The 21,340-nt window shown below is 44.4% G+C and overlaps 1 protein-coding gene across 15 annotated transcripts in view; it reads left to right on the forward strand.

Annotated features, from left to right (window-relative positions):
• The window catches only part of Pard3 (par-3 family cell polarity regulator), a 516,377-nt gene that overhangs the window by 275,289 nt on the left and 219,748 nt on the right, over window positions 1-21,340 (forward strand). For all 15 annotated transcript variants that reach the window (XM_038312958.2, XM_038312952.2, XM_038312953.2 and 12 more), the window contains 4 exons: window positions 3,822-3,913; window positions 6,016-6,099; window positions 15,834-15,959; window positions 17,413-17,795. In XM_038312958.2, coding sequence (XP_038168886.1) covers window positions 3,822-3,913; window positions 6,016-6,099; window positions 15,834-15,959; window positions 17,413-17,795 — 685 coding nt within the window. The remainder of the gene's footprint in view (window positions 1-3,821; window positions 3,914-6,015; window positions 6,100-15,833; window positions 15,960-17,412; window positions 17,796-21,340) is intronic.

The raw sequence follows: 21,340 nt of genomic DNA on the forward strand, positions 1-21,340 counted from the left end.
GTCCTCCATTCTGTACGGATTTGTTTTGAGGATATTTGCACAGTACAGAGTGCTGACCATAGGCATAGTGTCTCATTCTGCAGCCGCGGCAATCTTGGCTTTTGTCCTTGGATCCCTGCTTGCCAGGACCCCCTCTGCTTGCTATCTTGAGAAAGCTGGATGGGAACTGCTGTGTGTAAGGAGCAAACTGGCTTTGGCGTTGTGATTGGTTTTTGCCTGTCTTCCCTAGCCCTGCATCTTCTGGCAGAGTCTGTAAAGGTATTACAGGCTCACCCACAAGCTCTGGAGGAGCTAAGATCACAGAAGCCACAGTTGCTTTGATTGCTAAGACATGGCATGTCATAACTACATATATTCATGATGTCATCACAGTTGTTGGCGTTTGCTTTCTGGATATTTCCTTATCTGGTAATCCACAGTGTTTTCTTCCCCCACCAGGTGCTGTATGTGTGCATATATATGTTTGATTTTTGTCATCCCAGAGGCATTTCACAATGAAAATCCTGTGTGTTCAGCAAAGCACAATAAACATCAGGTGTTATACAAGTTTCCCAAGTGTGGAATTTTCATGTAATTGAATGGGCAGTATTTTTATATTAAGCTATTTTGCAAGGCATGCAGAATCTAAAAGGAGAGTAGGCAAGTTTACCATCACTGTATAAGATACATTATATTAGGGACTGGAGCGATTTCTCAATGGTTAAAAGCACTTGCTGCCCATGCAGGGTACCTGGGTTCAGTTCCCAGCATCCTCCTGGACGCTCACAGCCACTGTAACTTTAATTCCAGAACAACGAAAGCCTTCTTCTGACCTCCATGGACTCCTCCACACATACGATACACACAAACTCATGGGAGCACACACTCATACACATAAAGATAAATACAATTTTAAGTGTGTTCCATTGGTATATAATCACCTTAAAATATTTGTCAAGGTGTATTTCCTTTGTCAAATTCTTGGAATTTGGGGTTTTTTTAAGATTTATTTTTGTTTATTTTAATTATTTGCCTGTGTCGGAGTGTACATGAGTGTGGGCGTCCACAGTGGCCAGAGGCTTCAGATCTCCCGTAGCTGGAATTACATATGATTGTCGAGCCACGAGATGCGCGTGCTGAGAGCCAAACTCAGATCCGCTGAACAAGCTGTGCATGTACTTCACCATCTCGCCATCCCCAGTACTTGCTTTTGATGACATATGTAAGTTGCCAAGTTTTGCAGACACAGTGTTCCAATGCCTTGCTTCACTGGGGCATGGGCTGTCTTAGTCCCTTCCATTCCAGAAAGGAGCATGTCTTTCTCGTCCCCATTTTGCAGAAGACATAGAGACAAAGAAAGTAGTAACCAGACCTCCCTCAGAATCAGCATCACCCTCAGGTGTTTTAACCCCTCAGCCTGAGCTTTTAACCTCTGTGTTCTTAATTAACAAAGGGCTGGAGGCTGCTCTGTGCCTGACCTGGGCGTTCCTTACTGGCCTCTTGCTTAAATTAATGCCGCCATCCTTAAATACTGATTGTGTGATAGCAGGGCTTATTTTTATTAGGGTTACAGCGGGATGCAGTATTTAGTTTTGCTGACAGTAACTGTATGCACAAGCTTTTAAAAGACAAAATAAACTGTGTAGGAACTGATGCTGACCCATGCAAAAAGTTAGAGAAGCTAATCCGTGGTTCCCTTGGCAACTGCGTGCGGTCTCATGACTGGAAGTATTGTGGCCCAAACTGACCACCGTACCCAGATCTCTAGAGTCTTTTCCATGCTTGAGAGCCTGGGGGTACCTACTCTAGGGAAATAGTCTGCAGATTGCCTCTTCCTGGTGTGTCTCTGTATTCAGGGCATCATTTATGTGACTGTGTTCCTGGTGCCACATAGGTGTTTCAGCAGGGGATACGTGACATTTCAGTGGGACTTAAATTATTTATATATCTTAAAACAAAATGTCTTTAACCTGTACAATCATTTTTTTTTTTTGCCTTACATCTGGCTTATAAACGATCCTGCCATCTCTCCACCCCCAACTCCCAATGGAGAAGCATCATTTAGGGCGTGCGTGTTTACATTCAAAGTGCTGTTCGTAGGCAGGTTCAAGATGCTGTTAACCTTTGAGATGTATTATGTGCCGGTGCTTAAGAGAGATAGATGGCTAAGAAGTGCATATTAGAGCCTCTCAAAGCGCTGGAGAATCAATCTTCAAGAACCCAGCTCCTCAGCATAGGGCATGCAGGATGCGTGGGCACGTCTGCCCCTCCCAGGTCGTGTGCCACAGCTAGAACCCTGCCTTCTTAAGAGAGGACAGGAAGGGCTGAAATGATCTGCCTTCTCTAAGCTGCCTTGAGGAATGCTCTGTGTGGTTTGTCCTGCTACCATTTTGTTGATCCCCCCCCTCTCTCACGCGCACACACACACACACACACACACACACACACCATAACTTAAATGTGAGGAAAAATAAGAAATTTGCCAGGCATTGTCATGTGCCTATCCCATCATATGGAAGGAGGAGGAAAGAGAATAGAATTTAATGTCATCCTTAGGTAACAAAGCAAGTTTGAGGTCAGCCTGAACTATGAGATCCTGTCTCAAATAAAATAAAACATTCTTTACTGGTGGGCTGCCTTTCCCAGAATAAATGATTTAGTAAATTTCTTGTGAAACAAGCAATAAAAAAATAAATAGAAATAAAGGAGAAATAAAATAAAGTTATATACACCTAGATTATTTAAATTATTTTATAATCATAGATGTAGATTAATTAAGATATTCTTAATAACTAGACAACTCTAGAAATTGCTGAGGGATAATTTTGCTTTGATTAGACAGATTTTACAGAGTCTATTCTTGTTGCCAGATAGTTCAAGTTGAAATACACTTGACCCTCTGAACCATTGTATTTGGAAAATGAGTCTTTTGGAAATAGTTGATTTAGTTATGAACATTGATAACAATCAGGCATGTTCATTATTATTCAAGTGATCTAGAAGAGCCAACTATGGACTGATTAGTGAACTCCTTAATGAAAAGACATTAGGCAAGATGACAAACTAAGGTATGCTCTTGGGTAGGTTATATTTCATTTATTTATGCAAGCAACATTTATTGCACTTTCGTCTTCTGGAATACCAACATTCTCAGTAGTATCTGTGACACAGTAGTGCATTTTCCAAGGCAGTGTGCAAGTACAAGGACCATACACATGAGTGTGTTTGGGTCTTGTGTTCGCTGAAACAGATTAAGAGTCTTTGTAGCCGAGACTTTGATCCTGTGAAAGACTTCGGGAAACCTCCCTGGAGCAAGGACTTTAGGCTTGGAATTTCCCGTGCTACATTCTCACTTTGACAAGCTGAGTGGGTCGGTAAAGAGGGGGACGTCTTTAGTAGGTGGTCATGGTTTATTGGCACCCCCTCTTCTGGCCTTTGAGGTATTTTAGGCTGTAATCGCCAATATATAGATGTTCACCTATGAATATATCACATCACGGCAGCCATATTATTACTACCAAAACCATGCATTCGAGAAGTGGTGTACAAATAAAGAGATAAACAAATGTACATCAATTGCAAATAAAGAGATAAACAAATTTGCATCAATTGCAAATAAAGAGATAAAAATAAATGTGCATCAATTGCAGTTCAGTCTTCTGTCCTATCCTGGGAGTGTCTCCTAGGACATGCTGACTCTTGAGACCCTTGCTTACCGAGGAAGACATTCCTGTCTTACCAGCCAAGGACCCCTCCCTAGACACAGGACCTCTTAACAGGGTCCTCGTGCTGTCCAGTTTCCGTCATAACCCTGCACGCTTTTCTTCTCACATTGCCTCTAGGATGAAGAAGGCACAGAAGAGGACAGCAGCCGAGTGGAGCCTGTTGGACACGCTGATACTGGCTTGGAGAATATGCCCAACTTTTCTCTCGAGTAAGTTCCTGTGATTTCGCCTCAGTCTGTCCTGTGTATGTGGAGCATCATGACCGCAGTTAAGTGTTGCAGAAGCATATGGCGTGCAGAATGTTTGTGCTTCGGTCAAACCCATGCCTGCCTCGCTTCATTTTCCCCAAGAACGTCTTTCTTGGTATGGAGGTTCATGTGTACCTGCCCTGGGTTTCATGCTTTAGCGAAAACGTCTGAATTAGATTAACAGAGTATTTGATAGAAATTGTCTGTCATGTTAACAGCTCTGTAAACTCCGTTTTTCAGATTGCTTCATCTGTCTGTGTGTTCATCATTCATTCAAGTTTGCTAAGTTAAAAGATAATCATATTAATTTTATTCTAAATACTAGTTGGATAAAGTGTTCATTGGTCTGTCCCCCCTCCCCCCCACACACACATGCGTGCACAATTTAGTCAAAGAAACAGGGTCTATAAAGATACTTGATGGGATGATGAATGCCACATCATAGGTGTGCAGGGCATGACTTGAAGACAACACTGTTTATAAATAACCAGCGTTCTCCTGGCTTCTAAGGGAAGCTGCTACAAGCGTGCATAGTGGGGTCAAGCAAGCTCAGCTAGGATGGGTTTACAGCTAAGTGGGCAGCATTTGTGACACTTCAATTTAAGAGATGATTGGCACGCCATCATTTTTTAAATGGAATATAGAATAAAAATAAAGCTATCCAAATTATGCATTTCTTCACTGAAGAAATGACAGTGTTCAAATAGTATCAGCAGTTTTAAAAGAGGATTTTTTAAATAATGGAATGAAAAATGACCTATACATAATGTTACTTAAGTAAACATTTTAGTTGTGTGGACAAATATGTTTGTTTGTTTAGAGAAAGGTCTCTCTGGATAGCCTAATTTGGTCTCAAATTTATAACAGTCCTCGTGCCTCAGCTTCCTGGATTCTGTGATTATAGGCATAAATCACCACACCTGACTTTTATTTTAATTAGTCTGTACAGTTAAAACCTATGTAGGTGATTCTGTTTTGCTTTGTTGACTGTCCCTATCAGAAACCGCATTAGTCTCTGTATAAGTGGGACAGTCGTAGTACCATGTTATCACCAACTACTTATGTAAGAAATGCGTTAGAAAACTTGGCATTTCGTATTATATAAAAACTACTCTATGACTTTGTCAAATCCACTGGTAGTCACTTGTGATTTTCCACATTGCTTAAAATAGTCACTTAACTGAAATCCTATTTCCAAATATTGATTGGTATACATACAGCTCTTTGAAATTGTGTGTATGTGTTGGAAAATCTTCCAAGAAAGCAACATCTCTTAAGTAGTTTAAAAATTTACCCTTTGTCTACTATAGTTTCCATTAATCTCAAGGCAACACTAATGATTAACATTCATAGAAGTGACTTTAATATCAGTTCCTGGCCATCACACCAAGCTTAGTTCTTCAGAGGCAGCTAGCTCTGTGTTAGTTCCTGGAATACATTTCATAATTTTACGGATCAGCAGCAAACAGGAAGAGTGTTTGATTTTAGTGGGTACATTTGAGGGATACGCTCCATAGACCCCCTCGAAGTTCTCTGCAGCTTAGGAATAGGGATGGATCATCAGAGTGAGCCATAAAGGTGTTAGCAATCTCCTCTGGACGGCCAGCCTCTAGGACCTTATTGGGTTATTGGGAGAATGGATGCGTTGACATGCATTGGAACACTTTGTAACTTCTCTTGAGCTGTGTATCCACAATGCCTGTATTTAGTTAACCTTAGACTTCTCAAGTTAGACATTTGGGTGCTGAGTGATCATGAAGTCATATTGCTCAGAAGAGCATGGTCCAAGAGGACCCCTTCTGTGCTCTTTGTAAGTCAGCTGTCTTTGGTGACTGCTCCCTCCCTACCATCAGACTAGCATCCAGGTAGGCGTCCTTCAGCGCTGCCTCCTTCATCACGCCTGCGCTGCTGAGTGTGTACTTGGGTGCCTATCGCCTGGTGGGGTTTTCGTGGGGTTCTCCTCTGTTGTGTGTGTCTGTGTTTTGGCGGCTTTTGTTTTGTTTCTGTTTTGGTTTTGTTGACCGTCCACGTTCATGCTCCCTCATTCATCCATTGTCTCACAGTGATATGGTAAAGCTCGTACAAGTCCCCAACGATGGAGGGCCTCTGGGGATCCATGTAGTGCCGTTCAGTGCGCGAGGCGGCAGGTAATGTATCTTGCAGGTTTTTCATTGATCATAATGTCTGCTGTTCTCTGCGTTGACTTTGCGCATGCGTAACGGAAAGTTTACATGGCGTCAGCTGCTGCTTCCTTTATACATACATACCTACAGAGTACACGTAGCCTGGCCATGGAAGGTTCTGTGCGCAGGAAGGGCACGCATGTTCAGATTACCTTAACAAACATACCATTAGTTCATGCTACGACTTCCTGGACTCTATCACGAGCTAACAACTCTGCCTGGATTTACAAACCCTGGGGAAGCTACAGCAATTATCTGGGGAAAAGAAATTGTGTAATTAAAAAAATTACCTGGATATCTTAGGTAGGAATATGTTTTAAGTTTATATTTGTTAGCTTACTTCTGCAATTAGGTAAGATACTGGTGGTTTTTTGAAAAATTCCTTAGAAAGTTGGGCAAGCCGACTTGAATCTCCAAATGCTCAAGGCACCAAATGTTATGCTGTTATTTTCAACCTCATTACTGCAAAGAATATGATTCCTTAAAGTTTACAAATGTCAAATGAGTTTTCTTGGTTCTCCCCCGCAACCATGTAATAAAATTGTTTTGGACGTTTTATTATATTCCAATAGTGTTGGTTAATTTTGGTATTAAGGCTTGCTTGTTGGGCAGATGCCTTGGCCAGGTGGGGTGTTCCTTCTCCATCCCTGGGTTTAGCTTTGTGCATATGCGACTTCCCTTCCTTTTGTTCGCTTTGTACTTATCTGGTGAAGCATGTTTATGCCTTAGTCCTTGTAGTGTTTTTACTTTATTCCTTTAGGAAATACTTAGGTGTTTGGGAGGAGGGGAGTTGCCTTATACTAATGTCGGAGAACTAAGGGACTGGGAGCCTACCTCAGTGACCAAAACCTAGACCAGCGATAGAGAACCTGGAACACAGACAAGAAAGCCACACTTGTCAATGTAGACAGATGACTAAGAACACAGAACCACGGCTGAGAACCAGCGTCACTTAGGAAAGCCCAGCACGGACATTGCGAGTCAAGGCTAGAGCCTGAGGCTCTGCATGTGGAACAGTGAGATCCCAGATCGGTGACAGGGAGCCAGCCACATGTGCTAAAAACTACTGTGCAGCGTGTTCTGGAAGGCGGAGTATGAATTAGCACATAGCCAAACATGGGCTATTCTAGTCTTAAGTCTTTGAGCGATTGTACAGCTTTCCCTATTAAATATGGTGACTGCAAGTCCAGATTTATGTTGTTCCTTTGCTTAAAATATAGTTTGTGGATTTACTTGAAGCTGGAAAGTGAATTTATGAACATTCTGTTGAAGCACCATGAGTCCTGCATTTTGATGGATAAAATTTCACCTTCAGTTTTGGGGTGGTGTTTTATTCCTTCCATTTTTTTTCTTTTTTTTTTTCTCTTTTATTTTTACTTTTAACTCTGGAAAAACATTATCTTCAAGCAACTTTCAGTTAAATATTTTTCAAAGGTATCTTGGCTTTGTTTTCTTTTAAAGATGTTTAGAATTTTTTCAAAAGAAACTGTGAGTTAAAATGCATGGGTCATAGCTTCCCCGTGCTGATGTATCTGAAACTTCCCGTGAGCTGGAATTTATCACAAATAAGATCATCGTGTATGTGCCAACTTTGAACCAGTGTTTTTATTGCAAACATGTTACTTTCTCTCTTGTATCACACATTTCCTACCTCACTGTGAAAAGACATTAGGATAAAATAAACAGACGACAAGCCTAAAGCAAAAGGAGAAAACAGAAATAAACCTGCCAGTAGGGTGAATTCAGAAAAATATTGCAAAGCCTACCACAGTTGGTGGTTACCATGGTGTTGAGTTTGGATGCACAAAACCCATCCAAGTAAACAAACAAATTCTCCTTTAGAACCATCAGCTCTGGAGCTGGGTCCTTTTTAATTCATTGTAATTTGGCTCCTCATGAGGAAAATCATACACAGCTTTCCTGTATAAAGAACAAAGTCTTTGATCTATGAAAAGCAGACTCTTCATAAACCCTTCCCGGCATCACCAGTCTCCCGTGGCAACAGGACAGAAGAACTTGGTTGTCACTCAATGTGCGTGCTGGGTGTCACAGGGTTTCTGTTGCTGCAATGAAACTCCATGACCAAACAAGAAGTTGTAGAGAAAAAGACTTATTCAGTCTACCCTTCCACGTTGCTGTTCATCAACCAAGAAAATCAGGACAGGAACTCAAGCAGGGCAGGAACTTGGAGGCAGGAGAGGATGCAGAGGCCAGGGTGCTGCTTAATGGCTTGCTGCTCATGGCTTGCTCAGCCTGCTGGGCCCTCCTGTATTGATCACTAATTGAGAAAATGACTTACAGCTGGATCTTATGGAGATATTTTCTTAATTGAGGCTCTTTCCTCTCTGATGACTCCAGCTTGTGTTAAGTTGGCAAAAAAAAATACTAGCCAGGACCCTGGGTCTACAATAGTCTGCATGAATCTGATGCTTCTAGCTCTCTGGAGTTGGGTGGACATTGACCGAGATGGACAAATTTGCTTAGACTCTGTCCAATCTCCAAGAGACTAGAGCCTTCAGAAACGCTTGGGCATGGTCCTTTCTGTTCTGACAGAAATCCGGAGAGGCCCCACCTTGTGATGAGGATGCTGGTGCCAGAAAACAAAGATCAACAGAACACTGTTTTTCACCCTCATAAACCCTGAGAGAAACTTTTCATTGGTAAAGAAAGTGGACATCAGAAAACAAAGTGAACAGTACACCATTTTTTTTTTCCTCTAGGGACTTGCAGTATAGGTGGAGCAATAGCTAGGAAATCATTCATTATAATTTCACATAAATTATAATTATATGATAATGCTTGCTGTAGCTACCTGGTAGATGATCTGTGAGCTGGTTGAAGAGCAGTATCTGAGTTTTGAAACTGAGAATGGCTGGTGGTGGAGGATGATTTTAAATGTAATGGCAAGTTGGAAAGAGAGCTGGAATCCCAGGCAGATTGAGCAAAACGATACAGCAGAAAGGAATATATGCAGAAGAAGTCGTGATGGAACCACATGTTCTTTAGTGGGAACACAGCAGTACAGGTGTGCATACTGAAATCTCCAAGAATAGTTATCATGAAAATTTTCTCAGTCTTGGGCCGTCTCAAATTCAGAGCCATACCTAATTGAATAATTTCCCCAGAATATTGATTTTTTTATAGAAATGATAAGTACATGTAATCTTTGCTTTCTTATTTAGAATATCACAATTCTAAACAATTCAGAATGAGAATTATGCATAGAGAAGAGACATTTGTGGACTACTTCGGATGTCATACATAGTGAGGGAAGACAGGAATTTAAGCTTGGGGAATAGGGTGGGAGAGAGCTTTACAACCACTTGGCTGTGGCAGCTTCATTTCTGACCTTGCCAGGGCTACTCTTTGGTAGGCTATTTTCTCTAGTAAGTTGAACGTTGTGCCTTCATTGGCAGCATTAAGGATGGCTCATCTCCCAGCTCTGCCTTGGGTGACTGACTCGAGCCTAGACACAGGCAGCAAGAAAGCCCACAGGATTGTCTCCTCTATGATGCTGCGTTGCTTATGTCTCTTCGTAGACGTTTCACAACGATGGTGAGCTAACTCCACTCAGAACTCCTCACTGGGTTTCATTTCTCTGAAACACTTTATCTTTCCATCTGTTACTTCATTCCCCTCTCACTTGACAAGCAACTTTATGTCACAACTGCAAATACTTTCAAGACACTCATAACAAATAATTATGACACTGTTTGGCGGAATTAGGGTAATTTACACTTCTAAGAACTATCCAGAGCTATTAGTTTGAAATAAAATTGCAGGCTAACTGTACTGGCAGAAGGAGGAGGATCTTAAGTTCAAGGCCAGTCAAAATTAAAAATAAAATAAAATGGTAATGACATATCCTGACCGTGGTATTACTTGACAAATTTTCTGAGGCCTTTCAATGATACAGAAATATGATTATAGTATAACCTTGGGTCAGTACAAAACAAGATGTAAAATCATTTACCAAACTGGGGGCCAGAGGTATAAAATTGTTAGACTGTATATTCACTTTGATGGACTTGAGAAGGATGTATTTTAAAAGATATCCTCCACATGCTGCAGGGCTTCAAAAGACTTGAGCCTATTGAATGTTGGCTGCTGTGCAAGCCGCTGAAAAGCACTCTATGCCTGACCCATTCTTTGAAGGAAATAAGCGCTCTGTCCTAGAGATGTTATTCTGGAAAGGTAGTGATTCCTGGAGCACATTCCAGCGGAGGATGCTCACACAAGTGTGCCCAGTTGGTTGGGAGATAGTCGTTGGCATCGCAGTGCTGCTGAAGACAATGCAGCAAAGGTTCTAAGTCTTTGCCAGTAGAGACAAGTGTGCCTAACACATGCCATAGCATAGCACAGCCTGCTTCCAAGGCTCTTTCTTTTATTACTAAATATTTTCTTTTATACTCCCTTTTCTTATGCAACTTGTAATTAGATGCTTATCAGTTTTATTTAAGGAGATTTGTGGGATTTTTTATTATTGTTGTTGTTGTCATATTTATTTAAGATATAAAGTCTTGAAGTGATCTCTAAAGACAGAATCTAACAGTCCCATTCCTAGAGGTGTGGACATCACAGATTTGCACGCACCACGGAAGCAGCTGTTTACAGTGGCATGAAAACATTCGTCAATAAATTATAGCCAGAAGCCAAAAGCTTGGCTCAGCAAGGAAAGCTGCCTGCTGCTAACATGAAGCCCGAGTTCCATTGCTGGGTCTCCCATGTTGGAAGGAGACCCTGGCTCCACAGTCTTGACTTCTGACCCCCACAACCATGTCGTAGCATGTCCACATATGTATACACGTGCATAAATAAGATGCCACAGAAATCGAACCCAGCGTTCTGTTCCCAGCATCCACAGCAGCTGTCCTGTAACTCCAGCTCCAGGGAATCTGAGCCATCTTGAGGCAGAGCATGGATGGTACTGGGCCTGCACGGGGCCAGCCATTGTCAGGAGCTCTTCCAGGTACCTGGTTGAACCTGCCTCGGTCCTTTTTATAGTTTTAGAAAAACTGTGTTTTTTTGTCAACGCAGTAGAACAATGCCTAATTTCTTCTTTGATGTAAAGAAGCTCCCCATGTTTATCCGCCTTTTTGTCCAGTTCCTGTACTTTGTGGTTGCGCTGGGCATCCTGCCTAGGGCCTCACAGATGCTGGCGAGCCCTCTCCCAGATTCTTTACAAGAATTCCGTTTTTAATTAAAACCTTTTTTGTTATAAACATTATTTGTATAGGGTATTGTGTTACCTAAAATCATTTTTTATTTGTCTGTTGAACATGATCTCCTCTTTACCAGGATTGTTATTTTAACTGAAATCCCTATCAAGTTTGAACTGCCCTTCTGAGGCTCTTTTCTGTGGCCACGACCGTGGTTCTAAGTCATGTACACTTGCTAATTCCCACTTCTAACCCCTGGGGAGCCGACAAGGTCTTTTTTGCCAGGAAACCCATTCATCCCCTGCCTTTGTTGTCATGTTTGTAGCATGTCAGCATTTACCAAGATCAACTGTGATTGTCCTCATGGAGCTGGATGGCGGTTGTGGGAGTGGAGATTATCAAAGCAAAACTCACACTAACTCAGCCAATTTAAATGTCAGTTAAACATTTGTTACTTATTTTCAGTTTTATCATTGGTTATAATTTATACTTAGAATTAAAATGTTAACATGTGCAACTGAGTTTGTTTGAATTAAGTGTATAATTAGGCTAATGAACCTTGTAAAAATGTAGTGGTGAATCCTTAATATAATCTGAGCAGTTAAATTTCTAATTATGCAACCAAAAATCACACACAGAGATGCAGCTTCCAGCAGCTTGCTTTCTGAGCTTCTCCTTCCTCCTGTTCCCCAGAGAGACAGCTCAGCATCTCTGAGGGAAGGCTTTAAAGAAAGAGAGATATGTAAATGTCTATTTTTGTTTTGTTTTAATTATTCAGAATTGAGATTTGTACCTAGTGGGCATGTTACTTTCATCCCTCCCTCCCTCCCTCTCTCCCTCCCTCATTCTTCCCTCCCTCCCTCCATTTCATCCTTCCCTTCTACCTTTTCCCTTCCTTCCTCCCTCTCTCCCTCCCTCCTTCCCTTCGTCTCTTCCTTTCTCTACCATAAGAGGGGAACAGCATTGTAGTGAACAATGAAAGAGTAGGTTTAAGAAGTATTTTAGTCTAATAAGATAAGAAAAACCCATTGCTTGGGAAAGCCTCCAACTGATTTAAGAGGTTCACATGGGAGGTGGAGGAGGAAGTAGAGTTGGAGGTGGAGGAGGAGACTGAGGTAGAGGTGGAGGAGGAGGTGGAGTTGGAGGAAGAGGAGGTAGAGGAGGAGGGAAGAGGTGGAGATGGAGTAGGAGGAGGAAGTGGAGGAGGGGGAGGAGGAGAAGGTGGGGTGGAGGAGAAGGAGAAGGTGGAGGAGGAGGGGGTGGGGTGGAGGAGAAGGAGGTGGAGGAGGAGAAGGAGGAGGTGGAGGAGGAGGAGGTGGAGGTGAAGGTAGAAGTGGAGGAAGAGGTGGAGGCTGAGGCAGAGGTGGAGGAGGAGGGGGTGGAGGAGGAGAAGGTGGGGATGGAGGAGAAGGAGGAGGTGGAGGAGGAGAAGGTGGGGATGGAGGAGAAGGAGGAGGTGGAGGAGGAGGAGGTGGAGGAGGAGAAGGTGGGGATGGAGGAGAAGGAGGAGGTGGAGGAGGAGGGGGTGGAGGCTGAGGCAGAGGTGGAGGAGAAGGAGGTGGAGGAGGAGAAGGTGGGGATGGAGGAGAAGGAGAAGGTGGAGGAGGAGGGGGTGGAGGAGGAGAAGGTGGGGTGGAGGAGAAGGAGGAGGTGGAGGAGGAGAAGGTGGGGTGGAGGAGAAGGAGGAGGTGGAGGAGGAGAAGGAGGAGGTGGAGGAGGAGAAGTTGGGGTGGAGGAGAAGGAGGAGGTGGAGGAGGAGAAGGTGGGGTGGAGGAGAAGGAGGAGGTGGAGGAGGAGAAGGAGGTGGAGGAGAAGGTGGGGTGGAGGAGAAGGAGAAGGTGGAGGAGGAGGGGGTGGAGAAGGAGAAGGTGGGGTGGAGGAGGAGAAGGAGGTGGAGGAGGAGAAGGAGGAGGTGGAGGAGGAGGGGGTGGGGTGGAGGAGAAGGAGGAGGTGGAGGAGAAGGAGAAGGTGGAGGAGAAGGAGGTGGAGGAGGAGAAGGAGGAGGTAGAGGAGGAGGGGTGGAGGCTGAGGCTGAGGCTGAGGCGGAGGTGGAGGAGGAGCAGGCCTTTCCACACCACTCCACCCTGCAGTCTTTTCTTCACCCATCTTCCTAGCCTCATTCATAAAGCACTGGGTCTCTTCTCAACCTGGTGGTCAGTGCAGCCAGCATGGGGCATGGGTGGTTGGGATTCTGGAACAAAGCCCCCAAGAGCTAGCCCTCATTTCTTCCCCTAGCTCCTTCTGACCGGTCATGGTCGCCCCTAAGATACTCTGGTAGGACTCCCCAGAAGTCAAGCACATCCTGTACCATGATAGCTCATAGGCCCTGGGACCTTCTTAGTTCTCCTAATTCTTCCATATGACAAGAGAGGTCTGTTTATTTTAAATTGCTTCAGAATAAGCTCTAGCTGATGAGTTTAGTTTACGAGATACAAACCTAGGGGAGTGTGGTGACTCCTTTACATCCAGTAATCGGGAGGCAGAGGCAGGTGGATCTCTGTGAGTTCAAGGACAGCAGCCAGGGCGACACCGTGAAACCATTTAGAGAGAGAGAAAGAGAGAGAGAGAGAGCACACTACATTGTGCTCTTTTCACTGCAGCCTTAAGACAGCTTGGGGTCAGAAGAAGCAGACATGCAAATGGGTCTTGTCTGTCACCCAACTGCTTCCAGGACAAGGAGAGTGCCTGACACTTCAGCCTCTGGTCCATTGCCCACCCATTCTCCTGCCCAAGATAGTGACTCCAGCATTGTGGATCAGACAGTCCTATCACCCCAGTCCAGGCAGTTCCCGATTTCCTGGTCCCATGTGTCACATGTCTCCTGTAGCCCCCTGCCCATTATTACCTGAAAGAGGCTGCTGCAGCTTAGATTAGTAAACTTCCTTCCTCCTGTGTTTCACTACGGTCAGTCATTTGTTTATGTTTATCCAAGACAGGGTTTCTCTATGTAACAGCCATGGTTGTCCTGGAACTCGTATAGTGTAGATCAGGTTGGGGTAGAACTCACAACGATCCTCCCACCTCTGCCTCCAGAATGCTGGGATTAAAGACATGGGCCACCATGCCCAGCGACTTGCAATGTTTTCCTGTACATTAGCATGATGAATACATTTGTTCACATAGAAGGACAATTTAGAAAGACAGTCTTCAGTAGGATTTCATGGTTTAGCTCAGTGGTGGAGGGCTTGCCCAGCACTGAAAAAAATCAAACAACCTCATAGAAAGGGCAGGAATGAAGCTGGTAACTCTGAGTCATTTTTGCTTCCGATCTTATCTTGGGATTGCTGTGCAGAAAAGCCCTTGAACTCTCTTTTTACAAGTTGGTGCTGAGCTGGGTGGGGCATGGGATGGCTCAGCAAGCTCTGTCTGAGGCCCTCAGCTGCTTTTCTACTCCAGAGTTCTGAAGCCTTCCCCGTTCCTCCTAAAGTCAGCACAGCCAGGTTCTTCGCAGCCACAGCCCCACTCTCTGGTACCAGCTGTTGAGTGTCTTTCCCATGGCTGTGATAGAAAGCCATGAGACGTGACTCATGGCAAAAAAGGAATCCATTGTGGTTATGGTTCCACCAGGCTAGGAGTTCATCATGGTAGGAGGCTTGGCCACAGGCCACCTGAGCAAGAAACCCTGAGAGCACAAACAAAGCCACAAACACAAAGGGGCTAACTGGAAACAGGGTAAGGCTATAGATCTCAAAGCCTGCCCCCAGCTATGTTCTTTCTCCAGCAAGGCTGTAACTTCCAAAGGTTCCAGAACATCCATCCCCCAGGACACCAACCACGGGACCAAGTGTTCAGCTACCTGAGCTTGTAGGGTCGTTTTAATTCAAACACCACAAAGGATACTCATCATTTTGTCTTTTTACGTTGCTGCCATCCCAAATTTCCTTCCCTGCTCTGTGTTAACCCTTGAGTGTCCTATGCAAGTGAGGGGAACACTAAGTTCTCTGAGCTGCCTTCCTGCTTCCGGTTTTCTTCATCCGGAGCGTGGCAGTGGATCGCCCACTTAAGGAAGAGACTTGCCAGGTTTTGGAATTCTAGGTGTCAGACCTGTTGTTGAATTCACAACTCACATACAAGGGAGTCTCTTCTCTGACTCTCTCTGAAGCCCTTCGAACCCAAAGCACAGGGAGGATAGGCGTTCCTCATGACCTGTGTGTGCTGTGAAGGAACCAGGGGCTGCTTCCAGCAGCGTGGCCCCCTGGCTGAAGCACAGACTTCCCAATGCCATCTATCAGACCATCCGTGTTCAGGACCATGACACTCACTGATACCCGCAGCAGGCTCCAATGTCAGCTTTCGAAGCAGACTTAGTATACACTTAGTTTTAGAAGGGTGATAATGGCAAGTCAGAACGTAATTTCTGTTACTGATTGAAAGGATGGGTTTCTACACATCATTTAGACCCTTGGGGGTTTTGCCTCAGTGTTCCTTGAAAATGTTTCAGTAATACCCTAGTGCACCCGCTTATAAGGGTGCGTGTCATAGAGCTAAAGCACCTGGAGGGAGTAGTACCCCTGTAATTGTTCACTCTTGATGTTCCAGAACACTGGGGTTGTTAGTAAAGCGCTTGGAGAAAGGCGGTAAAGCTGAGCAAGAGAATCTCTTTCATGAGAACGACTGCATTGTGAGGATTAACGACGGGGACCTTCGGAACAGACGATTTGAGCAGTAAGTGGGCCGCTCGCCTGGAGACGGCGGGGTCCATGCCCCTGGAGACGGCGGGGTCCACTCCCCTGGAGACGGCGGGGTCCATGCCCCTGGAGACAGTGCGATCCTCTCCCCTGGAGACAGTGGGGTCCTCCCCCTGGAGACAGTGGGTCCTCTCCCCTGGAGACAGTGGGGTCCTCCCCCTGGAGGCAGTGAGTCCTCCCCCTGGAGACAGTGGGGTCCTCCCCCTGGAGACAGTGGGTCCTCTCCCCTGGAGACAGTGGGTCCTCTCCCTGGGAGGCAGTAAGTCCTCCCCCCGGGAGACAGTGGGGTCCTCCCCCTGGAGACAGTGGGTCCTCTCCCCGGGAGGCAGTAAGTCCTCCCCCCGGGAGACAGTGGGGTCCTCCCCCTGGAGACAGTGGGTCCCCACCCCTGGAGACAGTGGGGTCCATGCCCCTGGAGACAGTGGGGTCCTCTCTCCTGAAGATGGTGTGGTCCTCTCCCTTGGAGATGGTATGGTCCTCTCCCTTGGAGACACTGGGGTCCTCTCTGGAGACAGTGGAATCCTCTCCCCTGGAGACAGTGGGGTCCTCTCTCCTGAAGATGGTGTGGTCCTCTCCCTTGGAGATGGTATGGTCCTCTCCCTTGGAGACACTGGGGTCCTCTCTGGAGACAGTGGAATCCTCTCCCCTGGAGACAGTGGGGTCCTCTCCCCTGGAAATGGTGTGGTCCTCTCCCTTGGAGACACTGGGGTCCTCTCTGGAGACGGCGGGGTCCTCTCCCCTGGTAATGGTGGGGTCCTCTTCCTGGTGACAGTGGGTCTTCTCCCCAGTGATGTGATAGGGTATCTTTGCCTATAAGTGGCTTTGACACATTGTTGAATACTGTACAACAGGAGAGGGTTTTATGCAGTTACCTAGTTTTTATCTAGAATTTAATCAAACAGTGTAATTACCACACCAGTCTATATCTTAGAGTGCCCTCTAACCAGTCAAGATGTTCCCATGTGTTCTGGACCTGATGTTTTATAGCATTATCCTGTGAAAGGATGTCCAACCTTCTGACAATATGTCCTTGCCATCTACAAATGTGTTGCACTCCGTTCATAGCGATCCTGAATGTGTGTGCCCAAAGGACTCTAAGTTGGACACACCTGTGAGAAAGACATGTGTGTGTTTTCTGTAGGTATTAAACTGGAGTTAATGTTCCAGCACTTAATCATTATTGATGATTTACAGTGAAGGGCACGCTATTTTACTACATCATAGATAGGGTTATTATTTTTATTTACAGAATGAGAAATTTATGTTTGGAGAAACGGTTCTGCTTTTATCAGAGCCTCCAAACATCGTTCATAAGTGGTTCTAGCCGTCTGTTGGTTCTTGTTGCTTAATTAGCGTACTTAATCAAGCTCATGTTATCTTCTGCCCTGCTAGTCTTCATTTGCTAATCTCCCCCTCTTTGTCAAATCCAGAGCACAGCATATGTTCCGCCAAGCCATGCGTTCGCGTGTCATTTGGTTCCACGTGGTCCCTGCAGCAAACAAGGAGCAGTACGAACAACTCTCCCAGAGAGAGAAGAACAACTATTCCCCTAGCCGCTTCAGCCCTGACAGCCACTGTGTGGACAACAGGAGCATGGCCAGCACTGTGCCTCATGCCTTGCCCAGAGCAGCCAGACTGAGTCATCCGCCTGAGCAGCTGGATGCTCACCCCCGACTACCTCAAAGTGCTCATGTCTCCTCTAAACCTCCCGCAGCTCCGGCTTTGGCTCCACAAAATGTGCTTGGTACCAACGTGGGCAGTGTGTACAACACTAAAAAAGTAGGCAAGAAGCTCAACATCCAGCTTAAGAAAGGTAGGATGCCCTTCGTGTCAGATGGGGTGATGTGGGAGTCCCCTCTGTATGTTGTGAATACCATTGGTTAATACAGAAACTGCCTTCGGCCTGCACAGAGCAGGTCAAAAAAGTATGTGGGGAAAACTAAACTGAATGCTGGGAGAAAGGAGGTGGAGTCAGAGAAGCAATGGAGCCACAACCAGAGACAGAGGCGCTGAAACTTTGCTGGTAGGCCACGACCTCGTGGTGATACACAGATTAATGAGATGGGTTAAATTAAGATGTAAGAATTAGCCAATAAGAAGCTAGAGCTAATGGGCCAAGCAGTGATTTAAATAATAAAGTTTCTGTGTGATTGTTTCGGGGCTGAGCAGTTGGGAGCCAACAAGTGGCCTCTTACTACAATGGAGCATCTTTTGAGATAAGCCAAAGAGACGTGTGTGGGGGTGCTCTTTCATTATCTGTGTCTATTAAGTGATTCAGGACTCTCTATTGGCTTGCTAGGCACTCTGCTCCATCCTTACCCCTACCCTGTCAAAATTAAAATGGAGGGCTATGGAGATGGATCTGGTGGGAAAGTTCATGCTACATTTGCATGAAGACCTGAGCTCAGATTCCCAGCAAAGGCATGAAAGCCAGGTGGCTCTCTTCATGGCCAGCCCCAGTCTAGACAAATTGACAAAAGGCTCCAGGTTCAGTGTGAGACCTTGTCTCGAAACAGAAGCCAGGGAACAATTGAGGAAGGCACTTCTCACTAACATCTGGCCTATACACACGGGACACAGGTGCATGTGCACTTGCACACGTGACACAGGTACGCCCGCACTTGCACACACATCTACACACAAATGCAGAAGATATCAGATTAAAATGTCAAAGTTCGGAATGCGTCCCTGCACGTGTTTATAAGAACCAGCTGTGATTCCTAGGGTAGGCTTTTTATATATATATATATATATATATATATATATATATATATATATATATATACACACACACACACACACACACACACACACACACACACACACACACACTCTTACACACTTTGGTACTAAAAGTAGGTCACCGGTTTTCCTTCAGTATCTAGAACAATAATGGAGGTCTGACTGTATTGGCACCCACACCTTCCGCAGGGAATTAGAGGTCTCTGTAGTTTCAGCATTCCACAGGAAGGGCATCCATGTTTGAGTCTGTTGGTTTTAGATTGCTAAGAAGCCCAGTGTTTTCTGTGTGCTCTCCCTTTCCCAAAAAACAACCTCATTTCCTTGGAGGTGACAGAGCATGATGTTGGGTGCCATTAAGTCTTCTCCACGCTTACGGATTTGTTTGTGGGTCCCCTTCCCATCAGTGTTGGTCCCACACACATGGAGAGCACACTTGCAGTTGGTCCTTCCCACTGTGCAGAGTAATGGCCACACTTGCCTTCAAATAGCCAATGGCGTTCTGCCAAGGATGAGATACACTTGACCTTTGTGTCCCTTTAGCTAAGTATTCCAGAATCATGCCTTTCAAATTATGGCTTTACTCAGAAAAAAAAAAAATGACTTCCTGAGTTCCCTCAGCTCCAGCAGTGGCTGGAGACCCTTCCACAATGACTTCCCTGTGTCCAGCAGCCGTGGACAGCGAGTCCTTGCCAGCGTCTGTCACATGGTAACATTCATTGTTCTCCTTGCTGTTGAGGTAGCGCTTAGACGGCTGTGCCTCTGCATCTGCTGTTCTCTTCCTACTGCCATTCTTCCATTGAGCATTGTGGGAACCACAGCTCCTGATAATGGCGTTTAAGCGACAAATGCTTGGTTGGCACAAACAGGACCTGACAGTGTGCTCCTACACTTTGCACGCTGTTTGGGGAGCCCTCTGTTTCCTGTCTGTTCTCAGCTGAGGGAAGATCCAATTCCCATTCTTCTCTCGCCACTCAAGTGACAGGCTTTGGTGTTTTACCAAAAATACGTCAAGCACCACAATTAGCGGTGTATGAAGAATAGCAATCCTGTTCATGTTCCCTCTACAAAGGCACAATATTTTTCTTGACCAGTGTTCTACTAATGTTACTTCATAAACAACATTATTTATAATATTATGCTTACCTTTATACTGAGGGAAGAACATTCATTTAATCAATTATGGTTTGCATAAATAATAGATGTGACAAATTATGATGTAATATGACCTTATTCCTGAAGTGTTGCTTGCTATTAAAAGACCCTCTAGTTTTGAATGCAGGAATGAGTAGTTTTGCTTTAGTAAGATTTAGACAGGTAAAAATCTGTTTATTTACCTAATTCAGGAGTATAATCTTCATCCATGAAAGAAAATTAGAAGCGGTGGTTTTCATTGAAATATTTCTCTCACTTTTGGTAATCTAAATGACAGAGAGTCCCTTAGATTTGTATTGACTTCAGTTAACTAGCAATGAGAACACCCAACACTAGCACCTGCTGCCACTACATCAGTGCCCACAGATGTTTTACATAAATAGATTGTGTTGACTATACTTAAGAAGGACAAAAATGTTGATTGTCTTTGATTAGGACTGAATACAGATATGGTAATAATGATTGCATGAGAATTAAATAGTTCCTTGTAGCGGGAAGGTAATATTTTTACCAGTTCTTGTAACATTGCAGGTTATTTTTTTTTAAGAAATCCATTATAAGCATAGTGTGATCCTGTTAAACATATGTTCAACTCAAAGCAAACTGTTGTGCTCTCTGTGGTATTAATTTACAACCTGGGGACAATGCTTTGTATTAAAATGAGACGCTTCCAGGACAATAACTCACTGAAGTAATTTTGGAACTCTGTCACATGATGCTACACAACAGAAAAGCCCCAACTCACTTGCTTCAATAATTATGATTTCTTAATATTTATTACCACTCTGGCATTCTCAAATCTCCTTCTTTTTTGTAGAAATTAGCTTTTTAATAAAGTCAGAGGAGAAGGTCAGTAATCTGTTTCAATCAGAGTAAAATATTTTGTTGGCTTCACCAAATGAAAATTGACATCTATTTATCTGTCTCTTAAAGGTCATTGCCTGAACTTCTGGCTTGTAGATTTAGGGGTTATTGCTGATATTTTAATAGAATTTTGTTTCCTATTATAGTCCATCTTTGTAGTTTGTACAAATTAATATTGCAAAGGAGAATAATTTAGAATCCTTTCTTAATAGTTGTTATTGCACGTCATTAGAGTCTCACAAAGGCACAGAGACATATGGGACAGCCTCAGAAGAATAATTAGTAACTTTCGTATAGACAGCCTGCCAGTCAAGGCTTCAGCACAGACAGCAGAAATAAGAGTCAATCTGGAAGCGGCTTCCCCTTGGGTATAAATGTGTGTTTTGTTTGAACCTGAGAGTGTGTATGGCAGGTATGGCTTCAGGAATTACTGAACATACATTTCTTCTCCTTTCTATACAACTCATGTTTTATCTACTTGTCTTGATTTTTCTCATGCATTCCATTTTTGGTTCATTTTTACGGGCGCCTCGTGTCCTGCTGAGATGCTCGCTCTTCATTGCTCGCCTTGTGGATCTCTTCAGCCTTCTCATGGTGACT

The sequence above is a fragment of the Arvicola amphibius genome, chromosome 15, assembly GCF_903992535.2.
Source record: "Arvicola amphibius chromosome 15, mArvAmp1.2, whole genome shotgun sequence".
Classification (NCBI taxonomy): domain Eukaryota; kingdom Metazoa; phylum Chordata; class Mammalia; order Rodentia; family Cricetidae; genus Arvicola; species Arvicola amphibius.